This window comes from Palaemon carinicauda, chromosome 30 (assembly GCF_036898095.1).
Source record: "Palaemon carinicauda isolate YSFRI2023 chromosome 30, ASM3689809v2, whole genome shotgun sequence".
NCBI lineage: Eukaryota > Metazoa > Arthropoda > Malacostraca > Decapoda > Palaemonidae > Palaemon > Palaemon carinicauda.
The window spans coordinates 25187046-25212340 of NC_090754.1; the positions used below are offsets into that span (position 1 = coordinate 25187046).

The 25295-nt window shown below is 43.4% G+C and overlaps 1 protein-coding gene across 5 annotated transcripts in view; it reads right to left on the bottom strand.

The window, feature by feature from the left end:
* The window catches only part of LOC137622931 (uncharacterized), a 615385-nt gene that overhangs the window by 217908 nt on the left and 372182 nt on the right, over window positions 1–25295 (bottom strand). For all 5 annotated transcript variants that reach the window (XM_068353504.1, XM_068353501.1, XM_068353500.1 and 2 more), the window contains 2 exons: window positions 21073–21213; window positions 16686–16826 (listed from right to left, as the gene is read on the bottom strand). In XM_068353504.1, coding sequence (XP_068209605.1) covers window positions 16686–16826; window positions 21073–21213 — 282 coding nt within the window. The remainder of the gene's footprint in view (window positions 1–16685; window positions 16827–21072; window positions 21214–25295) is intronic.

Consider the following 25295-nt stretch of genomic DNA (forward strand, 5'->3'; position numbering starts at 1 on the left):
TGCCTAAGTGTTCATGTTACTTTTGCATATGTTAGTGTTCCTAGTGTTATAAGTGAAATGAAGATTCAGTGAATGATACATGATTTTTTCACCTTCGGGGAAGTTTATAGGGGTCTCCCTGGCACCTAACCTATGCTAGGACTCTTATATACTTCCTCACTCTCACCCCTAGGTTACCTACCTAGGTAATCCCCTCCCTCTGAGGTAGCCTTGGCTACACCCTGGCCTCCCTAACCTTGATATTGTCGTTTAGGTTAGGCTAGGTCCCTTCTGCCCCTTCTCCTGGCCATAGATGTGCACTTTGAGTTGGGGACAGACCCTCAGAGTTTCAGTCGTTCGCCTCCATCCCTCCTTTAGGGGAATGTACTCCCCTTCTGGTCCCTTGGAGAACGAAGGTGGAGGGCTTAGCCCTACCCCTTGTCCACACTTTGCTGGGTTACGACCCCTCCTCCCTGTGGACTATCGACTTGCCCTTCCCCTGCCTTTCCTGGCCTGGGAGACAGGTTCTCCTAGCCTAGGTTAGGCAGACATTGGGGATTCTGCTTCATTATAGTTCAGGACAGGACACCAGTGCTGTCCCTACTCAGGGCTATCCTACCCTAGGCTGGGGAATGTACTCTTCCGGCCTAGATAAGCTAGCCCTGATCAGAATCCCCTTCCCTGGGGTACGCAATAGGGGACTTCGGCCCCTTCTGCACTCCCCCTTCCTCTGAACTCTCTCTACACCCGCCCCCCCTCTATCCCTTTGTGTTGGCTTGCCGGCCTACATCCCCGCTGTGTTTGGCCTTGTCCCTTCTTCGGCCTGTCCGTTCTGCTGCGCTTCCCACTATAGTCGATCTATGGGGTTGCCATTGCTAGTCGGTCTGCCGGAGGAGGACCTCCCCCTCTTGAGTGTTCCCGGCCCTCCCTTGGGCCGCCGCAGGCAACCTAGTCGCCGCCGGCAACGTGCCGGCGGCGGCCTCCTTGCCCCTGGATGAAAGTCCACATCCCCTCCTTTCATTGAACATTCCTTCCGGAGGCGGAAGGGTTTGGGTACTGAGTTATCCCTTTCTTCCCCCTTCCACCTCCTATCTTTCTCTCTCTCTGTCAGTGCCGTTCCACTGCCGCCCCCTCTCCCGGCGACTGCCGGCAGTAACCCCGACTTCCTACCTGTCTCATTGAATGTAGACAGTGTGTATATGACTGCCGACTTGCCGCCGGAGGTGGAGGGAAGGCCGCCGGCTCGCCGGCGCCCACCAACTACCAGTACCATTGTCTCGTCAGTATTCTATGCCGCTGCCGGTTGCCTGCCGGCTGTCGGAGCTGCCGGCACGCCGGCGATCTGCCATCATCCTTAGCGTCATCCTCGCTCCTTGCCACTTAGACTGCTGGCTTAGAAGGGTTCCTTCTTGATGGAGATCTGCCGTCGCCGGTGAGCCCCCAGCATTCCGGCATACCGCCGGGCTGCCGGTGACACTCAGGTACATTATAGTGGACAGTCACTCCTTACCCTTGCCGGCCCGGTGCCGGCAGGGATTATTGTGCAACTGTGGATAATAACCAGTACTCTTATGGTATTGAGATACCCTTAACTAAACTATTATGTATAGTTGTACAGTAATTAATTTTCCAGCATATTCATATTCTGTGCATCCATGTGCAGTCCTTTGCCGGGGCCTATCCTATCGAAGGGGGGGTCGAATACTCCTCCTTCTCATTAACTGAATGAACTCTGTTTTTTCCCCTCCCATCGTTCCTAGTTCTCTGTAGGGAGACTAAGCTTAGCTCATCCTCCACGGATGTTCTCCTTCCACGCGGGATATACTTAGCCCTCGGGAATTAGTTACGATGAGAGGTCACGGCAATGGACTGGGCGGGATGCACGAGTATGTGTCTTCCCTACCTTCCTTTCTAGCTTATCTATCCTAGGCTTATACATGGAATCTTATACAGTATTATAAATAATTAAACTTAGTTCTGATCTAAGATTAAATTAAGTCAATTGTGTATTGACTTCATGTACTCATAGCCTCTTTCTTTTACAGGAGGAGCTGGTGAAGTGTGAGAGCGCCTTCTGCAGCGTTCGTCGCCCGGACTTTTATGGTCACCGGGCATGCCGATCCCACGCCAGCTGTTCAGCCTTGAAAGGGAACCTTCGCTATTGGGACCCGTAGGTGCGCGGGTTCCAAAAGAACGCCACGGGGCCCTACCTCCCAAGCAAAAGGATGAGAGTCTTGCTCTTCTCCAAAGTATCTGCGGATGCCGTCATCCCCAAGGACGAGATGCCATTGGTTCAACTACCGGCCGAACCGGATGTCTCGGCCGCCCTTGATAAATGCCACCTTGACGAGGTAGAAAAGATGTCGGAGGTCTCCGACGATACCGAGAGGACCCTCATGGAAGGAGGTCAGGAGGAAGAAGAGGACCTTGTGGAGCTGAGGGCGAGATCGCCCGTGCTCCCTCTACGGCTTCCGTTACGATCCTGGAGCCGACCCCCTCTACGTCGTCCACCCCAACACCCGCCCCAGCGGGTTCCCAGGATACACTCCAGGCCTTGATGGCATTCCTGGACGAAAAACTCCTCCAGGTGGAAGAAAATATCAAGAAACAGATACTGAGCATGAAAAAGGCGCCCAAGGAGATCTAGGTGAAGGATCTCCCTGAATGCTCAGCTACAAACCCTTGGTGGCATGCTAAGTATATGCCGATCACTACCGGACGCATTATGATTAATGCTAAGTTAGGTGCTGTTCCCCTTGAAGAGGTGGAATTCTTCCCTAGCTTTGAGGCCTACCCGGACTGCTTCGTCCGTCTGAAGTCTGAGCCATCCTCCAAGGAGGAGACCGAACCTAAGGAGGTAATTGTGCTGGAGCACGCCAAGGCTCAGGCTCTGTTGGCCAGCAGCCTCAAGAGCAGGGGCTACATCAATTCCAAGGTGCCAGCCCTAAGCAAGAAACACCCGTCATTTCTTGCCTCCCCAACCAGGGTCTTCCCTTTTGCTGAATAGGCCTTGGCAGCTGAGTTGAAGGCAGTGGAAGAGAACAAACCTTGCCCTACATTGGAGGAATGTAGGCCTTTCTCCATCGCCCTACCCCCGGACGACAAGAGATGGAAGGACATCCAGCTAACTTTCTCGGTCGGGAAGCTGGAACCTGACGTTGCCGGATGTCAGTTCAATGAAGACCTGCCCAAACTCACGGATTACCTCCTCCGTCGGGAATTGGACACAAAAGAGAGATTGGCTGCCTCTCTGTCTCTTCAGGTGGTCCTCGAGACAATGTCCTCCGATACTCGGGTCCCTACAGTCTACATGGTCCTTGCAAAAACCCACCTCGCCACCTTGCTGAAGGACCTGTATAGTTTCATCAAGGCTCGGAGGGCATGTAGAGAGTTCGTGTTTGCGGGCGCAACAATCAGACACGAACCCCGGAAACTGATCTCCTTGAACATCTGGGGCAAGTATCTCTTTCCCGTGGAGCTGGTGAAGGAGATTGTGGACAGAGCCTCCACTGAGAATAGGAACCTTCTCAATAAGTGAGGCTTGTCAAGAAAAAGGAAGTCTTCTCAGGATGAGGGTCCCCAGCCTAAGAAGAAATCCAACAAGCCACGCCCCCAACAGCATCAAGCTAAACGCCAGTTTCCGGCTCCCGCTGCTCCTCAATTAGTGGCCCAACCACAACAGACCTTCCAGTTGGTCCCTCAGCCGACAGTGTCCCAATCACCAGTGTTCACCCCAGCCTACAAAAGGTAGACCCCTACCTTTCGTCCCAGGGGAAGACGCTCCGGCAGAGACTCCTCTCGACGTCCTTCCAGAGGGAGAGGAGGGAGAGGAGGAAGAGGAGCAGGCAGTCGAGGTGGTAAGCCCTCTGGAAACCAGAAGCAATGAAGTGCTTCCGGTGGGAGGAAGACTCCGCCACTTTCAGGATCGCTGGACCTTCGAACCTTGGGCCCACAGCATCGTCAAGAAAGGACTGGGCTGGAGCTGGGTATCACCTCCTCCAGTCTCTCATCATTTCTTCCAACGATCAACCCCCATTCTGGAAGAATATGTCCAAGAACTCTTGAACAAGGTGATAAAGAGAGTAAAGTCCATCAGGTTCCAGGGAAGGCTATTTTGCGTCCCCAAGAAGGACTCAGACAAACTTAGAGTCTTCTGGACTTATCCCCTCTCAACAAGTTCATTGTGAACAACAAGTTCAAGATGCTGACCCTCCAACAGATAAGGGCCCTACTGCCTCACAAGGCTTTCACGGTCTCCATAGACCTGGGGATGCCTACTGGCACGTTCCAATGAATCATCAAGCTTCCTCCTACCTAGGATTCAGGATTCAAAGAAGACAATACGCCTTCAGGGCCATGCCCTTCGGCCTCAACGTGGCACCAAGAATCTTCACGAAGCTCGCAGACACGATCGTCCAACAGCTACGTCTTCAAGACGTCCAGGTGATGGCCTACCTGGACGATTAGCTGATCTGGGCGACATCGCCAGAAGAATGCTTGCGTGCCTGCAAAAAGGTGACCCAGTTCCTGGAACATCTGGGTTTCAAAATCAACACCAAAAAGTCTCGACTGTCTCCAGCTCAGAAGTTTCAGTGGTTGGGAATCCACTGGGATCTTCAGTCACACTGCCCCTCCCTCCCTCTGAAGAAAAGGAAGGAAATAGCGGATTCTGTCTAGAGACTTCTAAAATCCCAATGGATCTCAAGACGACAACAAGAACGAGTACTCGGCTCCCTACAGTTCCCTTCAGTGACAGACCCAATGCTAAAAGCACAGCTAAAGGATGCATCGGGCATCTGGAGACGAAACGCATCCATCGCTCGAAGAGATCTCAAGAGACCCCTATCAACCAGGCTTCGTTCACTCCTAAAACCCTGGTCGGAGACAAAGAACCTAAGAAGATCCGTTCCTCTCCAACCACCACCTCCGTCGATCACCATCCACACGGATGCCTCACTGGAAGGGTGGGGGGGTCACTCCCACCAACGTCAGGTTCAAGGAACATGGTCTCCCCTGTTCAAGAAGTTCCACATCAACATCTTGGAGGCCATGGCGGTACTTCTCACCTTGAAGAAACTGTCCCCTCGTCCCTCGATCCACATCCGCCTCACCCTGGACAGCGCCGTGGTGGTCAGATGTCTCAACCGTCAGGGCTCACGATCGCCCCATCTCAACCGGGTGCTATTACCCATCTTCCGCCTTGCGGACAAGAAGAAATGGCACCTCTCGGCAGTTCACTTACAAGGATTCCGCAACGTGACGGCGGACGCTCTATCACGGACAAGCCCAATAGAGTCGGAATGGTCCCTAGACGCAGGATCATTCTCCTTAATCTCCCATCAAGTCCCGGAACTGCAAATAGACCTCTTCGCGACGAGCGACAACAACCATCTTCCTCTTTATGTGACCCCATACGAGGACCCCAAAGCGGAAGCGGTGGACGCCATGTCCCTTGACTGGAACAGGTGGACCAAGATTTACCTGTTCCCTCCAACCAACCTTCTGCTGAAAGTCCTCACCAAACTGAGAACCTTCAAGGGAACGGCAGCCCTAGTGGCTCCCAAATGGCCCCGGAGCAATTGGTTCCCTCTCATCCTGGAACTGAAGCCCAAGCTAATCCCCCTGCCGGACCCAGTTCTCTCCCAGCAGGTCCAGAAGTCGACTGTCTTCGCTTCATCAAGGAAAACCCAAGACCTTCATCTCATGATTTTCTCTCACTAGCTGTGAAGAAAAGATTTGGAATATCGAAGAAGTGCTTAGACTTCCTAGAGGAATATAAAACAATGTCTACCAGAAGGCAATACGAGGCTTCCTGGAAGAAGTGGGTGTCCTATGTCAAGGCGAAGAATCCTTCGGAAATCTCTATGGATTTTTCTATGTCCTTCTTCATTCACCTTCATGGACAAGGCCTAGCAGCCAATACGATTTCCACTTGTAAATCGGCCTTGACAAGACCATCACTTTATGCCTTCCAGGTTGATCTGTCCAACGAATTCTTTAACAAAATTCCAAAAGCATGTGCTAGACTCCGTCCCGCACCCCCACTGAGGCCTATCTCCTGGTCTCTCGACAAGGTGCTTCAATTCGTCTCTAGCCTGGACAATGAATCTTGCCCTCTAAAAGACCTGACCCAAAAAGTGATTTTCATTTTCGCTCTCGCGTCGGGAGCGCGGGTCAGTGAAATAGTGGCCCTTTCTAGAGAGGAGGGCCAGATACAGTTCGCCGACACAGGGGAACTTACCCACTTCCCTAACCCAACGTTTCTGGCAAAGAATGAGCTCCCAACGAAGAGGTGGGGGCCTTGGAAAATCTGCCCCCTGAAGGAAGATGTCTCTCTATGCCCAGTAGAGCGCCTTAAGGTCTATCTTCGTAGAACTTCAGACTTTGGCGGAGGACAACTCTTTAAAGGCGAAACGTCGGGAAGTGATTTGTCACTCAAACAATTACGGGGGAAGATCACCTACTTTATTCGCAGAGCAGATCCTGACAGTACACCCGCTGGTCATGATCCTAGAAAAGTCGCCTCTTCCCTAAATTTCTTCCAGAGCATGGACTTCAAGAGCCTCCAGTCCTTCTCAGGCTGGAAATCGTCGAAAGTGTTCTTCAAACACTATGCGAAGCAGGTGCAAGAACTCAAAAGGTTTGTAGTAGCCGCAGGTAGTGTACTAAAACCTGCTGCTTAACACTGCAAAGGACAGCGAGTTATTAGGGACTTTAACTCAACAGGTGCCTGTGTTGACCCTTGTGCGATACATAGTGTTTTAAGTGCCACTCAGTGTCACTAGAGACTGTTCCTCTTTATGGTGAAATGATATAGACTGTTACAAGTGTGTCACATGTTTTTCGGACATGAAGTGTGTTTCAGATGTCAAAGACTTTCCAGTTCCACCGGAACTTACGTGTGCTGTGACAAAGTTTTTCTTTTCAGATCTCACATCTTCGTCTTCGACAATCTTCAACCTATGTCTGTATCCAAATAATTTTTATGTTGAATATGTTGTCATCTTATTTTTAATTTTATCGCGAAATTCTCCCAAATAAATTGATATTTCGCTATCGAATGCGTCTCATTTCGCCCTACTATATCCAAATATACTACTGTTCAGTGTTTTAATTATCCTAATTTTATCAGCATTATGATATATCTCATTATACTGCTCCTGGTGGAGATTCTCACCTAAGAATTATGATAATTTTGTTCCAACAAAAGTACTCATCTCTCAGGACATGTCTATGAGACCGACAAGTCCCTCGTCCAAGGCTGAGTCCTCTCCCTCAGGTGACTTCAAGATCTTCCTACGTCCAATTAGGACTTCCCTGCCAGGGGGGCAGGAAGCCATGTCATAGTTTATGCCACTGAAAGTGACATGCAACGGAGATGTCACGGTCTCTATGGTCATCAGAACAAAGGAATATTGGTTGGAAGTCAAAGGCACTATTATTTGGGGAAAACACCCACGATACACTAATTCTCTGGTACTCTTCCATCAGCACGTCATGGCTTGAGCCCAAAAAACGGATTTTGAGCGAAGCGAAAAATCTATTTTTGGGTGAGAAAGCTATGACGTCCTGATGGACCCGCCCAAAACTCTCTGTTCTGACCTATCAAGCCCTTCCCTTCCTTATTGTATCTTGGAGGTTGGCAGATACGCCGAGTGGAATGGAGTTGGCGCGGACGGATGGGACGTCAGCCACATCGCCAGGTACCATAACAGTAGCATAGGAGGAGTGTTTTTAGAACGGCTCTTCCCATAATTGCCACTCTACCCCCTCGGAGCGAAAACGCTAGATGGGGTGCAGATAGCCATGTGGCGTGTCAATACATACGTCCCCTGTTGATATATGATATCCAAAGGGAAACCTTATGGGTACTCGCGCCAGAAGTTAGAATTCTGTGAAACCTTTAGTTTAATTCTCTGGGAATATCTACTGTAGTCATATATACCCTTAGGAAGCTACTGAAGGAACCTTCCATCAGCACGTCATGGCTATCTCACCCAAAAATTGATTTTTTGCTTCGCTCAAAATCCGTTATTTGTGGCCTAACCAGTAGGTGTACTCCTTTAATGTCTTGTTTTGCTTAGTTGCAAGAATTGTAACTTTAAATATACACCCTTCATAGTGCTTCCATAACAATGTCATCCCTATTAATTGATTAAAGTACAGTGCACAGTAGACGGAGTGAAAGCAACAATGACTTGATTAAGTCAATTGTGCAAAAGAAGCAGTGACTAGTCTTACTGGATGGGCACACATATTTTTGTGGATTTATAGTATCCACGGGTATCTGTTGCCTAACCCCAGCAAATGCTGAGCTGTGAATGTATGTCTAATTACAATACTTTACTATTTAATGTTTTAAATAAATGAAATTTCAATACTATAATTCTTTATTTCAATACTTTCCTAGGTACCATCTGGCTTCCTCTGCGAAGCTTGTTTCTTTCGAAATATGAATTAAGGTGGCAATGAAATTAGTGTTCCAACTAATAGTGAGCAGTTCAATGTTGAAAATGAGATCGATGGGCTTAAATATCAACCTTCCACCATTCCATATAACCTCATCACATTCAACATTGCTTCCCTATCAACTTCCCTTTCTCCAGATCCATAAATGCACCAAATACCTCCTTACCTTTTGCTAAATATTTCTTGCTAACTAACTATGATATGACTGTAAGAAGAATTTCGGCATTTAGATAATAATTGAATTAGTAGTCTATATTCTACTTACTGATTTTCATCACATTTTACCAACAGACAATTTCAAGTTCCTTTTTCCAATCTTTCAGTTAACTAATCAACCAAACTCTAGTGTCTAAATATACTACTCGATGTTAACAACAGCCATTTAAAGAATTCCTACAACTATTTGTTCTTAATATGTACAATACTTTCAAAGTGATTAATTTACACTGCATTTTATTACCATCACTTATATCAACCAACAATCTAAAGTATTTACTCACATCTATTATGCATTATTACTGCATACAAGCAAGATTGCCTACATATTTTTAAAGTGTAAGCTGTAAAGCTAAACCAGGTAGTTTTCTTGATACAGTAGCATCTTGGAGATTGAACATTATTTGTTCCATTTGTTTGAACACCAAATCAATTATTCCAAACGAATGAATGGAAATAGCATTAATGTTTCCCAGCCAAGAATGATCCCTATTATGGGCCCTTTATACACAAAGTGTATAATATTAAAATGTAGAAAAAATAGCTAAAAGCATAAAAACTACAAATTTTATATAATTTGTGTTTTTCCTAGCTACACAAACCTGAATTATTTATATGGGATTACTGCTAATCATGATTTCCATGAACAGCCAATCAAAAATTTGGTTTGATTACACAATGCTTTATGCTGGGTAAAGCAGCACATGCGCTAGGACTAAGCGGGAGCTCAGCTCATGATGTCTCTTTGCAACACTCACTTGGTCAAAGACTTGCAGGGCGGTTGAGGGGGGGACCTTTTCTAATTGACTCAGGTTTGTAGAGCTAAGAAAAATATAAATCATATAAAATTTGTAGTTTATTCCTATACGGATAGAAATTTCTGAATCATTTATAAGGGGAGTCTTCCTTAGGAGGAAGGAAGTCTCCATGAAGTAAAGAGGTAAACCCTTCCTCTCTAGAAGATCTAATTACTACAAGTAATAATAAGAGAATCATGGGGGATAGTGTAGCCGGCTCGTAAAGAGGCAAGGCTAACCTTTCGATTCTTGTGAGATAAAAACCTTCTCTGATACAGTTACTAAAAATAATAGTAAGTGATCTAAGAGAACCGTCAGGGAATGGAGTAGCCGGGTTATAACAAGGCAAGGCTGTTCCTTAAGTTCCAAAATTATAATCTTTGCCAGGGTTGAAGTGGTATGAACATCAAGTATTACATTATAAAAAGGGGGAAATTTTTTCTTTTGGTATATCAATAAATACTAAAGAAATTGTTGCGACAAACTTACTTGCATTGGTGTGAAAACCCAAGGAAGGGCTTCAAATTCAATCAAGATCATTATCCACCTAAGTGATCTTTCTAGCCAAGAATGTCGGAGTAATGAACCCTGCGGCTGGAACTGGTATGTGTCCTATGAAAGCTGCAAGTTAGGTCATAGTTGTGCTGTCACCATAATGCCCACTGAGAAGATGTCCAAAGACTTGAATGTGCCCTATTAGGGTCAATGTTCAATGATGTGTTTCTTTCCATTCACCAGTTGAGGATTTGTCCTAATGAGTGGTTTTGGGGAACGCTGAGGTTGTGGCAAACCCACATGTATCCCGTGCTCAAAGAGGGGGGGGGTCCTTAGCGATGCTTGCCCTGAGGATATATAGGCTCTTATGACTGTTTCTCTTTATAAAAGAGACAGAGCTCTTGAATACATTGTACCAGAGTGGGCAAATGCTCGTACGCACTGTAGTTTTCAGGTCTACTATAGTCGAGTGGTATTGCAGAATGTTACGGTTACGACAAGTCCACCTGGATCATATGCTCAAAGGGGGGTCACAAATGACGCTACCCTTTAGGATGTACAACTTTTTTGGATATTGTTATACTTGAAGAGAAAAAGGGGTGTCCAGATCGGTCCGAGCTTTTGAACACAAATGAAGGGGGGGAGCAATATGTCTCAGCTCTTTGTTCTATCGAAACTCGCACTGCTCTATTGAATGAAATAACTAGTGGTTTGTATGTTCAGGAATCTCTTTGAGAAACAATATCATGAAATGAAAGAGCTACCTGGATATTCCTTGTCTGAGGATGGATTTTTTATTGGGCCAGAGACAGAACAAGGTGACAGCCTCTGATGTTTCGTTATTGCGCGGGGTCCCTGGCGACTCTTCCCCTGAAGATAATAAGTTTGATGTTAGGCCTCAGTTCACAGGGTATCCATGTTCAGGAAGGAGAACTTGTTTCTGACCCCAGGAGAAAATTCTTAGTCTCCGTGGACAGGAGTGTCAGAGCATTCTGGTCATCCCTAGACTTTTGAGAGACAGCGTCATGAAAAGTCGTCGATGGAGTGCTCCGATTTTTCCTGGAATTTGGGAGGCAAGCTCGCAAAAAGTTCAGGTACAAACTCCTCAGATCTGGTTCTCATACTAGAAAGAGAATACAATCATCATGGGGAACACAGCCCTCCTGTGTTAGGTTACCCCACCTGCAGGCTTGCTATAAGATAAGGGGTCACAGTAAAGGGTAGTTACATTCATAACTAAGGCGCCTCTGCTCATTATCAAGGGGATAATCTTAGATGATAAAAGACCCTTCTTCCCATCTCAACAGTAAAGAGGGGAAATTACTCCTTTGAGACCATTTCAACCACCAGCAGCCTTGGTAATGAGAGTGTTCATAGATTTTTCGGGCAGAGAATCCTAGCACTTCTGCCAAGAGCCTGTTCCAAGATCTCTAACTGGATCTGAACCTTCATGAAGGCTATAGGAACCGTTTTCAAGATTGTTAAATAGTTCTTAGCCAAAGGGGTGTGGTCTAGAAACTCTCTCCATACTAAAGTCAATCAAGTAGGGGTTCTGGGAAAACATTAGTTTAGGGTTCTTATGCAACGTATCAAGCAAACTCATTGCGCCTGGTCTAAGAGTGATCCTCTTTAATGTCGGAAGGTCTCCTATGGCTCATTATGAGGGGTACTAAACCCAATGATCTTTATTCAAAGGAAGTTGAGATGTCTATCTGACTCCCTTGTATCTCCCAATTCTTATTCTGCAGATGAGGGAGGAGGACATTGGTCATTATCATAGTACTGGCTGAAATGGTGTTAACGAGCATTTGGTAAGATATATGATTCATGGTAGGATCATTCTCAGCCATGCTTCGTTAGGATATATGAAGGACATAGAAAATTCTTCATGCGCCGCAAGGCTGACGAGCATGATAACATCATCACATGCTGAGATGGTGGCACACACAATGTAATCTGGCTGAACGATGCTTCTGCTTGAATCCTGATAAGCATAGGCATCAGTGAATCTCCTACTCAAAGTACCTACCCTACTCTAGGTAGGGAAGGAGTGTGTGGGCTGAAAGGAATGCGTAGTTCTGGGAATCCTTGGGGGCATGACCGCAGCTGATGCGGTCTAGCTACTCCCTTTATGAGCATCTAAGGATCTCTTAAGACTCTCAAGAGAAGACCTCAGCTTCAGGACCCTTTTGTCATAAAGCAAACTTGATTCCTGAGAATGCGTTTGGAAATGTAGACTTTCTTTAACCAACACTGTTGCCTTTTGACTTGGGGGAAATCTTTTTAAACTCGAGGGTCTACTCAATGGGAGCATCTTATAAAACACGCCTAGTCCTTTATCATTCTGTATGAGCTGAAACCTGGCTCCTAAAGGTCACTGTGTGAAATCGACACTTTCTAAATTACATGTGTCGTTTGAAGATAGAGGCTTTGATACATCTTGACTTGTAATATTAAAAGGAGGTTCTCGCCGCCTAGGAAGAAATTATTTTCTAACTCCCATTGAGAGGGGACTCAGCAGTATAAAAATTTCATTAAGTTTCCTATGGCGAGAAGCGTAAGGAGGAAGACCAATCCCTACAATAGTAACATGGAGATTTTCTAGAACATCTTTAGTCTACGCAAGAGGGACATAGATGATGTGTGTCCATGTCTGCCTGACTCATAAGGACGCCACAAATGTACCTATCCCGTCCTGGGCAAGGACATAAGCACTAGCTCATAACTCACAGTTAATGAGCAAACACTCAAATGACCATGACTTAATGATAAAAAATACAAGTCAAGAGTACTACACAATAAAAATGGTAGGGGAAATGAATGCAAAAGGCTTGATTATAGAGAGGAAGTGAAAGAACAGTAGTGTTGTGAAGAGACGCCATGAGCGAGGTCCCGCTTTCTCCTTGCACATACGCAGCTTTTTCCCTGAACAAACCAGGGTGCAATTAAATCAAATTTTTGATAACAGGTTGTTGAAAACATCATTAGCATTAACCCCAAATAAATGACTCAGAAGTTTGTGTCCACTTAAGGATAAAGAAAAAATTATAGTTAATAGAATAAATGAAAAAACAAGGAAATAATAATTGAATTTCACTTATAATAAGGAGAGTGGATGAGTTGAGTGGATGGGTTGAGAAGAAAGTTGTGAGGAATGGAAGAGGAGGAAGTGTTAATGTTGCTTGGAAGGGGTCGCCCTCCTTGAACATATTGGGTAATTTCCCTTCTTAAGCCCTTTCTCTTTTGTGCCTCTTTTCTGGCACAAACTGTGAATCACTTGAGGCCCTTCTTACTTAAAAACTGACCAAGATAGGTTTGTCACTGCCTCCCTTTCAAGAGGTTTCTAAAAATGACTTAATGCAACATCATGATAAAAATTGGCAGCTCTGCTGGCAACTGCTTCTCTGGATATTTGTCCCCAACATATTTCTCAGCAGATGCTTTGTCAGAATTGGGAGTCTCCTCATTATAACTATTATTACTAGCTAAGTTACAACCGTAGTTGGAAAAGCAAGATGCTATAAGCCCAAGGGGTCCAACAGGGAAAATATCCTGGTGAGGACAGGAAATAAGGTAATAAATAAACTATATGAAAAGTAATAAACAATCAAAAATAAAACATTCTAAGGACAGTAAAAACATTAAAACAGATCTATCCCATATAAACTATAAAAAGACTTATGTCAGCCTGTTCAACATAAAAAACATTTGCTGCAAGTTTGCCGATTCAACTACCCGATTAGGATCATTCCACAACTTGGTCACAGCTGGAATAAAACTTCTAGAATACTGTGAAATATTGAGCATCATGATGGAGAAGGCAAGACTAATAAAATTAAATGCATACCTAGTGTTACGAACAGGGTGGCACTGTCCGGGAAAATTTGAATGCAAACTACAGCATTTGAATGACTGTGCCAGAGATTACTATCTAGATCAGGAATAAGAAATATAATAGACCGTATGTTTCTGTCTTACAAATTAAGATGAGAATCAGCACCTGAAGACCAGACAAGAGAACATAACTCAAAGCAATGTAAAATGAAAGAATTAAAACCCTTCTTCAGAAGAGACTGATCACCAAAAATCTCAAAAGACACTTTCAACAAGCCAATTTTTTTTGCAATTGAAGAATACAGTACACAGACCCAATGTGTTTTGTGACGGGCCGAGAGAGGGTTGTGAACTCAAAGGCAGGATGCAATCAACTGAGTTGTTTATTAAGGAACACTCTCCTTTATATACAAAACCTCAAGGCAACAGGACATAACATGTTCGAGAGACAGACAATATTACAGAGCAAAACCGGAGACATGATCATTCAGGTTCTTTTTAGTGCGAGGGAAGAGCGCAGATACAAGCATAATATATACAAAATAATTATGTACAATTGTGTGACACACGGTTGGTACAGTTTCTCAAAAGAAAATTTGTTGTTAAGAATCACACCTACAATTTTAAAGGAGTCATACAGAGTTAAAGGAATATTATCAATGCTGTGATTCAGATGTTGAGGTTACAATCATACCTTGAATTTTGTTAGGATTCAACTTCATGCTCATAATTTGCACCATGAACTAATATTAGCTAGATCTCTATTAAGAGATTCAGCAATTCCAGATCTACATTCAGGAGATGGGATTGATGCAAAGGGAGTAGCATCCTCTGCATAAGAAATGAGCTTATTTTCTAGGCCAAACAACATATCATGTGTATATAGTAGGAAAAGTAATAGGCCAAGAACACTACCATAAGGAACACCAGATATCACATTACAATACTGATTATGGTGCCCATCTACAACTCTTTACGATCTATTACTTAGAAATTCAATTATGATGCTCAGAAACGACCCACCCACTCCCAACTGCTTAAGTTTAAACAAAGGGTCTCGTGATTACCACGGTCAAATGCAGCACTAAAATCAAGGCCAATCATACAAACTCCCTGACCACAATCAAGGGATTTCTGTACAACATTGGAGATTATAAGAAAGGTATCACATGCTCCAAGGCTTTTAAGAAAGCCAAATTGCAAACTATGGAACCGATGATTACCTTCAGCAAACCTATTAAGACGTTTGCCAATCGCTCAAAAACTTTAGATATGAGTCACGGAAATTTGCCGGTAATAGGTTGGACTTGAGATACTACATATACACTTACATAATGGAGTAACAATACCAATTCTCCAACAAGTGCTAAAAGCTTCTCTTCTTGGTAACTTACGCAAATAATAGATAATTTTGGAGCTAAGAAATCTGTAGTATTTATAAAAAACAAAAGAAAGTAAGGGCTAACTGGAGACATGCCTTGAGAAGTTGAGACCGATCCTTGAACCTCCATCATGATACAAGAAATACCAAAAGATTCAGAAATTTTATCTCATCAAATGACAAGTCCGTACTCTGTCAAAAAATATTCAACACTGACCAAAAGGCGCATTCATCACAGGATCGCTAAGGGTTCTTCACTAAGTCCCACTCCTTTAAATCCATGGAAGATGTCTCGGCTGCATCCACCCCACAAACAAACCAGCAATACTCTGATCAGAAGGAAGAGCCACAACTGGACCCTTCCCAGAAAGCGGGTAACCCAAAGGCCTTGGTACAGTCAAATCCACAGGATCAGAAGGTAGAGCCCCCACTGGAGCCAGTCTAGGAGGCCAGTAACCCATAGACCAAGCTACAGCCAAATCCACAGGCCGGGACAGAAAGGCAGCACCTTAGAGAGAGAGAGAGAGAGAGAGAGAGAGAGAGAGAGAGAGAGAGAGAGAGAGAGAGAGAGAGAGAGAGAGAGTGTGTGTGTGTGTTAGCACCATGACCTATCTTGGCTATAACAAAGGGGCAAACCAAATCTGGGCAAAACTGTTACCTGCTTAAAAGAATTATGTGTTGGATATAACCTAGATAGCAGCATATACATGTAAAAGGGGCCCACCTTCAAGAGGGATGTCTCAAATTTATTAGAATGTTATATTATCTGAGTTTCATTTACTGTGAGTAGGTCACTAGTTATTCTTGATATCCTTTCTATTAAGTTAAATAGATATTTCTGGGCTCAACCTGTGCCGCTCCGTGAAATGCTCCTTTAGCATCATTTCTAAGGTATATAACTGCTATGTATTACCAGAGAAAAAAGTTGCATAGGAATGCCAGGGATGAACCCAGCTCACTCACCTAAATAGGTGTCGGTATATAGTAACTGGGGCGTGAAAAACCACTACCAGAGGTCTCGTGCCATTTAGATATCTCCTCTTCAAATATCCCTGTTACTACGAGGTGCCGTTCTACATCCACTACTTATTGCTACTACCTCTATCTCCACCCACGCCAACTACGTCACTCCTTTCATAGCATCTTCGGCACAGGTCTCTCGCCCAGAAATAGATTTTTCCTTCGTCAAAATCCCTTTTTTACTACCAAGGAACTGTGTGTTTGAACAGCTTTGAAAAAGGGACATGGATTGGTTTCCTGATACTAAAGTCTCATCATCTCTCAAGAATCAAACAGGTTGGATATCTGAAGCTTATAAATAATATTTCTAGTCAGCTTCATCCATTTCACAGCATGGTGTTAAAGTTAGTGCTAGAGTGAAATATTAGCTTTTAGTGAAGATGTGGAAAACATCACTGCTGCACAAGTAACTACTTGCATTACTATGCAGCAAAAGCTAGATGATGAGTTGAAACATTATAAAAAATCATTATGATACAAAGGTTTAAACTTACCCAGATTTCTCACCATCAAAAATGCTGTTAATGTTTTTCATAGCAGTATCCATAGAATCAGTTACTGAAGGTAATTTTGGTGAAGAAAGTCCAGTGTGGTCTCTAGTCAATTCAAGAGTTCTTTCTCCTCTCTGCAATGTCCTGTAAAAACAATGGTGCTACATTAATAATCACTTTTTTCTACATGCATTACTTAATTACCTAAAGATACTATAACCACTAATCAACTTGATTACACAGAATAACGATTACAAACAAGTATGAGAGATTTCATCTCATTAATATTCAGATAAGGTTCTATAATTTTAGTCAACAATACTGCTAATTTTTCTTGAGACATCCTTACAGGGAAAAGAGATAAATTTTCTATCAAAATCTTTAAAAAACTTACAAAATTAGGCAACCTACTTGGAAGTAAAATCTCCAAGTGATCAGAGGTTTGAACCTCTTCTAATTTGCACAAATTCTGATAGAGGCCTCAGACTGAACGTATTTCCTGCAACTAACCCGAGCCGACCAGAAATCGTGTAGGTCGACTTGGTAGGATAGAGACAGGTTCTTTGTGAATATCCGAAACAAGGTCTCAGTCGGATAAAGCGAGGCTAGGGACTCCGTGGAGGTAATGGAGTGGAGAGACCTAGCTAACCTATTCCGTGCCTCAAACTCAGTCCTGAGAAGATTCTCCGGTAATTTAGGAAGCTTCTCGGAAAACAGAGTAGAGGCGCAGTCTGGGTCTAGCTTCCCTACCGTGAAGGTAGAAGAAGCGTCATCCCAGGTGGCAGAGGTACTCGGAATGAGCATTGAGGTGGGGTCCGTCTCTTTGAGAGCCGGCATGGCAGAGCCTTCCTTAACGGCCTGTATTGTCAGATCTGTCACTTTATCTATAAGTGGCAAGGTAATGGACGATGCCGTTGTAAAAATAGTGAAGGCACCTTTGTGTGGGGTGAGCTTGGAGTTGGTACACCCCCATTCTGATAGAGTCCTGGCCCAGACAGCTTGGGCCTGTTCTTTTGGAAATATCACCGTTTCCTTCGGTACCTTGTCCATTCTAACCAAGGCATGCTCCTTCAAACGTACGAAGCCGTTGAATGGGAATTCTAGCCCTGGGGGGTAGAATTCTAGGTCCTCTAGAGGGTGGGTGCCTATGCTATCGAGAGTTAGGGTACCATCTAAGTAAGGAGCATGCAAGGCAAATCTCCAAGGGTTGTTTTTATCGGAGGGGGGTAACTTCGACGCGTCTGGGGCTGAAGGCGGAGGAATCTGAGTTCCGGAGCGGATCAGATTCGCCACCATATCTTTTAGCTCCGTCATAGCCCCAGAATATTGCTGAATTTGCTCCTTGACTATATCCCTGATTAGGTCGACGGGGAAGGAGGGTTCCTGAGAGCCACCCGCCGACGAAGCCTTGGACTTGGCGGACTTCGACTTCTTAGAAGTCACGGTTTTATGGGAAGCAATAGGAACATCAGGAGCAGTCGAGGGTCCAGGGACCGGTGACGTAGACAATGGCAAAGCTGATGACTTAAAGGTACGTAGTGGCTTCACCTTGGGTCGTACGGGGACGGAGGGATCCCGAGGAGAAGCCGTAGGCTTATCAAAGCCGAGAAAGGAAGAGGTAGAGGAAGAGGTAGGAGACAAAAAAAGTTTCCACCAACTCAACACCACCTACCTGCTCGTCCATGGGCTCGATGTCTAAACCCAGAGCTGACACGTCCCCCGATAAAAGAGATTCGTCTTCCGTGGGGATGGTCGCTCTGACCGCTTCAATTAAAGGGGCAGCCGCCTCCGGAGTGACTGCTGCAGTGGTAGAGCCTGGGAAGAGTCGGGAAGCCATGTCTCCGTCGAGGAGATAGGGTGCGCCAGACGGAGCATTCCTGCCGAAGCCCGACACCCAAGGACGAAGAGCAGCTCTTGCCGACCGAAGAGATTCATCATCGGCCTGAAAGAGGTGAGGGGATTAGTGATGAAGGAGAAGGATCGTTCTCCGAAATAAGCGATGTATACATAATTAAGGAACAAATTAAATCATCGCCAAAGGATAAAAGGAACAAAACGAAAACCAACTTACGTCATCGTTCAGGAGTAAGGAGGACAACTCGTAACAGAGCGTGCACGATTCCGGGAACCAAACCATGTATGGGGCTTGTCCTGGCTCCCGAATAAAGGAGATAGCGCAATGTGCATGCGACCGGCAGAGGTCATGTCCAACGGGATCGTTGAAAGAGGCGGGGCAGCCCTTGGCAGCGCAGCGGACCTTCTGTAAAAGAAAGGAGACATAAGTCTGGATGTTCCTTGAGACTCTGGTAAGGGATTAAGATCTACTAACAGAGTCTAGATAGCATTAAATATGTGTGCATAGGATGGTTCAATGAATGGGAGCCGGAGCTCCATATTAAAATATTGTAAATATAAAATTTTTCTGCACCAGAGTGTGCCGGAGCAATTTAAAATGGGTCCGTATCGCTATAAATATTATCAAAATAAGAATAAAATAAATTATTGTAAGCTGCGGAACCTCCGACAGGGTCGAGGATTCAGTGATAGGCCCGTAACCAAATAAATTATAAAATACAAGCAGTAGCTAAAAGCTAAGGCTAACATCATTGCTAAGCGTATTGGTGATCTCCGGTGAAAGGTCCGGAATAAATAAGTTGTGATTAATAATGAATATTTTCTGTGGATATGGCCGTGGCCGGAGTCTGGGTGCAAGGGACCACCGGGGGGATGAGGCCCTGCCAGAGGGTTGCACTCCAAATGATATATAACTATAGGTTCCAATCTCAATGAGTATCCCTCATGGCGGAGTAGAACTCAAGGCGGAGTGGATGAATGTTCAGATCCTATCCCAAGCCGTAGCGGGGAGAGGACGGAACTACGAGGGGAACAGGTGGCGTCATAAAGCTGGCCCAAATCAATGACTCACACACGAACAGGACGTATGAATAACGCTAGCTATATTAACAGTAACCACATAATAAAATAATTCGTAAAATATCATATACCCGTACAGGGAGAGGGGGGAGGGAGAACCCGTGATCGTATAAAACGGAAAACTGGAAATCCACCTCTCCTACTCGAGGCTAAGAAAGAAAACGAGAGAAAGGGTAACTCGTGACTGTAGCGACAGAAAACGAGAACTCCATGCTCTCGCTCTCGTGGTTACACTATAAAGAACCTAATTAAGCACACTATAATATAATATAAGTATAACAATAAAATTGTAACATCAAATACAAGACTACGAACGAAGAATAACGTCTGCGTAACAAAATTTAAAAGGATATAGTCAACTGACGAACGCCTCTCAGGGCGGGTACTAAACTATAATAAAGCCAGAACGCTATTCTTGTTCGTCCAGACTGGACTTGCAAGCAAAAAGTACCATAGGAAATAATAATAATAATAATAATAATAATGGTTCAAAAAGGCGTAAGGCCAGTGACTTAACCAAGAACCTAACTGACAGTGTACCAAATGGGCAAGACTAACATGAAATTCCCAGCAAGGCAAATCAAAACAGCAATGGCTGCCGACACCGCGGAAGGCCAAGCCGGTCGAAATAAAAAACAACACAATACTGGGAAGAGTACAACTGCCCGGTACTGCAAAAGCTGTCAAAACAAACTATGGTACTTAACATTGGTATTGGTGAAGTTGGAGCTTCGGCCATGATGAAATTAATCCACGAAACGTGAAAACACCGAGAACACAAAAATCTAAGACCAAGCTAGCAAGTCCAAAACAGAAGGATGTCTCAGAGGGCGCTCGCGTCGGGCGTCGGTGGAGTGGCTTAGGTGCGGTATCTGGGGCCTTTGTTACGGCCCTTCCCTTTGATGAAGGAATTATCTAAATGGAAGACAGCCTGTGAATAGTGGTTTTCACGCGCCCCTGCTTTATACACGACACCCACAAGGTGCTCGCGCGAGGGTAGTAACCTCTGCATTCCATGCTTTTATCTTTCTCTGGTATATTTGGAAGGTTTATATCAGAAAAGTGTAAAGAAGGACCCTTTTCACCGGCCGTCACAGGTCGACCCAGAAATAGATTTTTCCTTCGTCAAAATCCCTTTTTTACTACCAAGGAACTGTGTTTGAACAGCTTTGAAAAAGGGACATGGATTGGTTTCCTGATACTAAAGTCTCATCACCTCTCAAGAATCAAACAGGTTGGATATCTGAAGCTTATAAATAAATAATATTTCTAGTCAGCTTCATCCATTTCACAGCATGGTGTTAAAGTTAGTGCTAGAGTGAAATATTAGCTTTTAGTGAAGATGTGGAAAACATCACTGCTGCACAAGTAACTACTTGCATTACTATGCAGCAAAAGCTAGATGATGAATTGAAACATTATAAAAAATCATTATGATACAAAGGTTTAAACTTACCCAGATTTCTCACCATCAAAAATGCTGTTAATGTTTTTCATAGCAGTATCCATAGAATCAGTTACTGAAGGTAATTTTGGTGAAGAAAGTCCAGTGTGGTCTCTAGTCAATTCAAGAGTTCTTTCTCCTCTCTGCAATGTCCTGTAAAAACAATGGTGCTACATTAATAATCACTTTTTTCTACATGCATTACTTAATTACCTAAAGATACTATAACCACTAATCAACTTGATTACACAGAATAACGATTACAAACAAGTATGAGAGATTTCATCTCATTAATATTCAGATAAGGTTCTATAATTTTAGTCAACAATACTGCTAATTTTTCTTGAGACATCCTTACAGGGAAAAGAGATAAATTTTCTATCAAAATCTTTAAAAAACTTACAAAATTAGGCAACCTACTTGGAAGTAAAATCTCCAAGTGATCAGAGGTTTGAACCTCTTCTAATTTGCACAAATTCTAATTACGTAACAGTAAACTTAAAATTTCAAATACTACCTAACACATTACCCAATTTCTTGGTTAAAAGACCATCAAGATGCTTTTGTCTGTTAAAAAGAATATAGCAGATATCCAGTTGTACTACACATCTTGGCACATCACCTGACCTTGGATGAGAAACACTACAAACTTCATATAATTTGTATTTTTCCTTGCTATACAAATCTGAGTAATTTAATGGGGTTACTTCTGGTTTTTTTTTCTACAGCCAGATAATAAAAAAGAAATTGGTAGATTATATCATGTCTGTCCATGATGCAGTCCACTTGTATCAAGCATTCAATCACAACATTCTTCTCATCAGCCTTGCGGGTTGGCTGAGATGGGACCTTTGGTAAATGACTCAGGTTTGTATAGCTAGGAAAAATACAATTATGTAAAATATGCAGTCTCTTCCTACTCCGATATAAACTCGAGTCATTTAATGGGGAGTCTTCTTTAGGTAAGAGGAAGTCTTCTTTAGGTAAGAGGAAGTCTCCGTGAGGTAGGAGGTCTGGTCTTTTTCTTCAGCTACAATTACTATACTAATAGCAAGAGATCAATGTGAATTATTTGTGAACAGTACAGCTAGCTCATACAAAGCAGGGCCTTCTGTTCCATTCCAGAGAACTTTGCCAGAGGGAAGTGACATGAACATCAAGTGGCTTGTAAAATTGATATAATTAATAACGGCTCTCCTCCAATTCTTGCCACTTTCCCCTCTCGAAGAGTAAACGCTATTCAGGGTGTAGATAGCTATGTAGCGTGTCAAGAATACGTCCTCTGATATTATGCGATATCCCTAAAGGCGAAAGCCAGGGATATTCGCGCCAGGAGTTAGAATTCTGGATACCTTAAGTAAAATTCTCTGGGATATATCACTGTAGTTAAATACAGTGGAACCTCTACACACGAACGTATCTACATCCGAATTTTCCAACATCCGAAGTAAAATTCGAGCAAATTTTTGACTCTACACCCGAATTTTATTTCGACACACGAAGTAAACATTACGCCATTGAGCGTCGAGTGCTCAGTTCTCTATTCTTGTGTGTATCGTGTGGTTGTCCTCTGTTTGGTCTGTTATTAACAGTGCTTATTTTCTTCCTTTTCTCACATTTCCTTTTTGATTTTACCTATAATCATGGTGCCTAAGAAGCTAAGTTTCAGTACAGGAAGAAGGCAATTCTTTCATTAGAATTGAAGCAAGAAATTATAGAAAAACATGAGATCAGTGTGCATGTGAGTGATACTGTATGGCTAAACAATATGGCCGGAATAGGCCTATGATCTCGAGGATCATCAAGCTGAAGGCAGCCATTAAAGCAAATAACCATCGAAGGGGATCACTATTATTACAAGACATCTTAGCAATACCCTGGAACAGATAGAACGCCTTTTGTTGATAGGGATAAAGGACAAAGAGATTGTTGGCAAAGATCATTTGTGAGAAGGGCAAGGGTGATGAACAGAAAGAAATAAAAAAGTGAAGCAAAGAAAACCATGATAGCATTTACAAGCTCTTTTAAATAAGACTTCTCTCTTTTTCTGTTTCTCTCTAAACAAAGCATTAACATGTTCTTTAAATAAAATCTCTCTCTCTCTCTCTCTCTCTCTCTCTCTCTCTCTCTCTCTCTCTCTCGTTCTTCTTCGCTGTTATAGTGTTAGATACGTCTATTATTTTTTTTCCGAGAGAGAGAGAGAGATTAAACAAAAATGTGTTTAAAGTACATATGATTTTTAACAGCGTCAACGAGTTGAAAAACAATTAAATGTAACCAAGAAAGAAATAACAGCTAATCTGAATTCCTTTATCAACTAAAAGAAATATTGATACAAACACACTCGTGTGCGTATGCACAAACACACACACACAGGTGCAAGAATTGCTACGCAATAAGAGAGACGGTCGGGGAGGAGGTAGAGATGGTGACTGCGATAACATACCGTAACTCGTCACTGAAAGTGATGAAAATAAAAAATTAAAAGAAAAAAAATGTAAAAAATATGAAATATAAAAATAAAAAAAAATAAATAAGCTAAGTTGGATTAAAATTTCCGTAGTGTAAGTTACGGTATGTTATCGCAGTCACCATCTCTACCTCCTCGCCGATCGTGTCTCCTCGTGCGTGTGTGTGTGTTTGCGCATACGCACACGAGTGTGTTTGTATTAATATTTGTTTTAGTTAATAAAGGAATTCAGATTCGCTGATATTGTTTTTTTAGTTACATTTAACTGTCTTTCAACTCGTTAAAGCTGTTAAAAATCATATGTACACAACACATTTTTATTTAATCTCTCATTTTTGTTTAATCTCTCTCTCTCTCTCTCTCTCTCTCTCTCTCTCTCTCTCTCTCTCTCTCAGAAAAAATTGATAGACGTCTCTAACACTAACAGTGAAGAAGAACAAGAGAGAGAGAGAGAGAGAGAGAGAGAGAGAGAGAGAGAGAGAGAGAGAGAGAGAGAGAGAGAGAGAGAGAGAGAGAGAGAGAGAGAGTATTTATTTAAAGAACATGTTAACACCATGTCTACCTTCTCGCTGATCGTCCGTCTTCTCCTGGCGTAGCAAATCATACACCTGCGTTGGCCTGTCTCTAAAGTAAAGTGGCAATAGAACACATTTTTTATTTATTATTTCTTTATAATTATCTTTTTTACATACTTCTTTCATATTGTGCAGTTATGCTATTGTTATGTGTAATTATGTGTAGCCATTTATTGAGGATTTATTATGGATTTTTAGGCTGAGGAACGAATTAAATGAATTACCATGTATTCTTATGGGAAAATTCGTTTCTACATCCGAACATTTTCTACATCCGAAGTTGGTTGTGGAACGAATTAAATTCGTATGTAGAGGTACCACTGTATAACCTAGGAAGCTACTATAAAGGAACTTCCATCAGGACAACATGGCCTGAGCCCAAAATTAATAATAATAATAATGAAGACGACATCATCCTGACGTCACTGTGTGTATTACCAGGCATGTTTTGACGTATAGACATCAACGAGGCAAAGGGGTTAAGAGTGACTATTTGTTTGGATTTGTCGGCCTGCCTAAACTGCTGGGGAGTAGCTTCACGAGCAGAGAAGGGGCCATATACATATACAGTGACGTCATCATGTTTGGATACGTCGGTACATTCAAACTTATGAATCCGACCGTTCGGCCTGACTTTATTTTTAGGAAAATTTCTTGGAATGGCACGAATGTGTAGTTACATTCCACTTCTCAGTTTTAGTAAGCTTGGGAGAAGCTTGCTTGGAGCATAAAGATATACAGCTAAAGCAGATTGACCAACTTCGCAGTAGATAAATGATAAATTTCTCGACTCATTTCGGTCACTCTTTCCAGGAGTTTTCTGCCGAGGACTCCTTGGTGTATGAGGCAAGCCTTCCAAGTTAGAGACTGGCAACCAGCATCTTCCAATAAGGTAGTTTTGGTACAGGGGGAAATGGCAGGCTCAACTCTAAGGTCCTTTCGGGAATGAGGAGAATCTTTCATTGTTCTAAAAGGAGACACTTCTATAGGGGTGAACATTATACCTGCATGGTCTGATGAATATAGCTACCCATTCAGTGCACTTGTGGGGGGTGACGGAGATCTAGACATAACAGGATGATCTGGTATGGAAACATCAGGTGAGTCTCGTTCAGGAGGCATGGCTGGCGTAGCCAGGGGATCCGAGATGATAACAGGTACAATTTCATAATTCACATTACTAACACTGG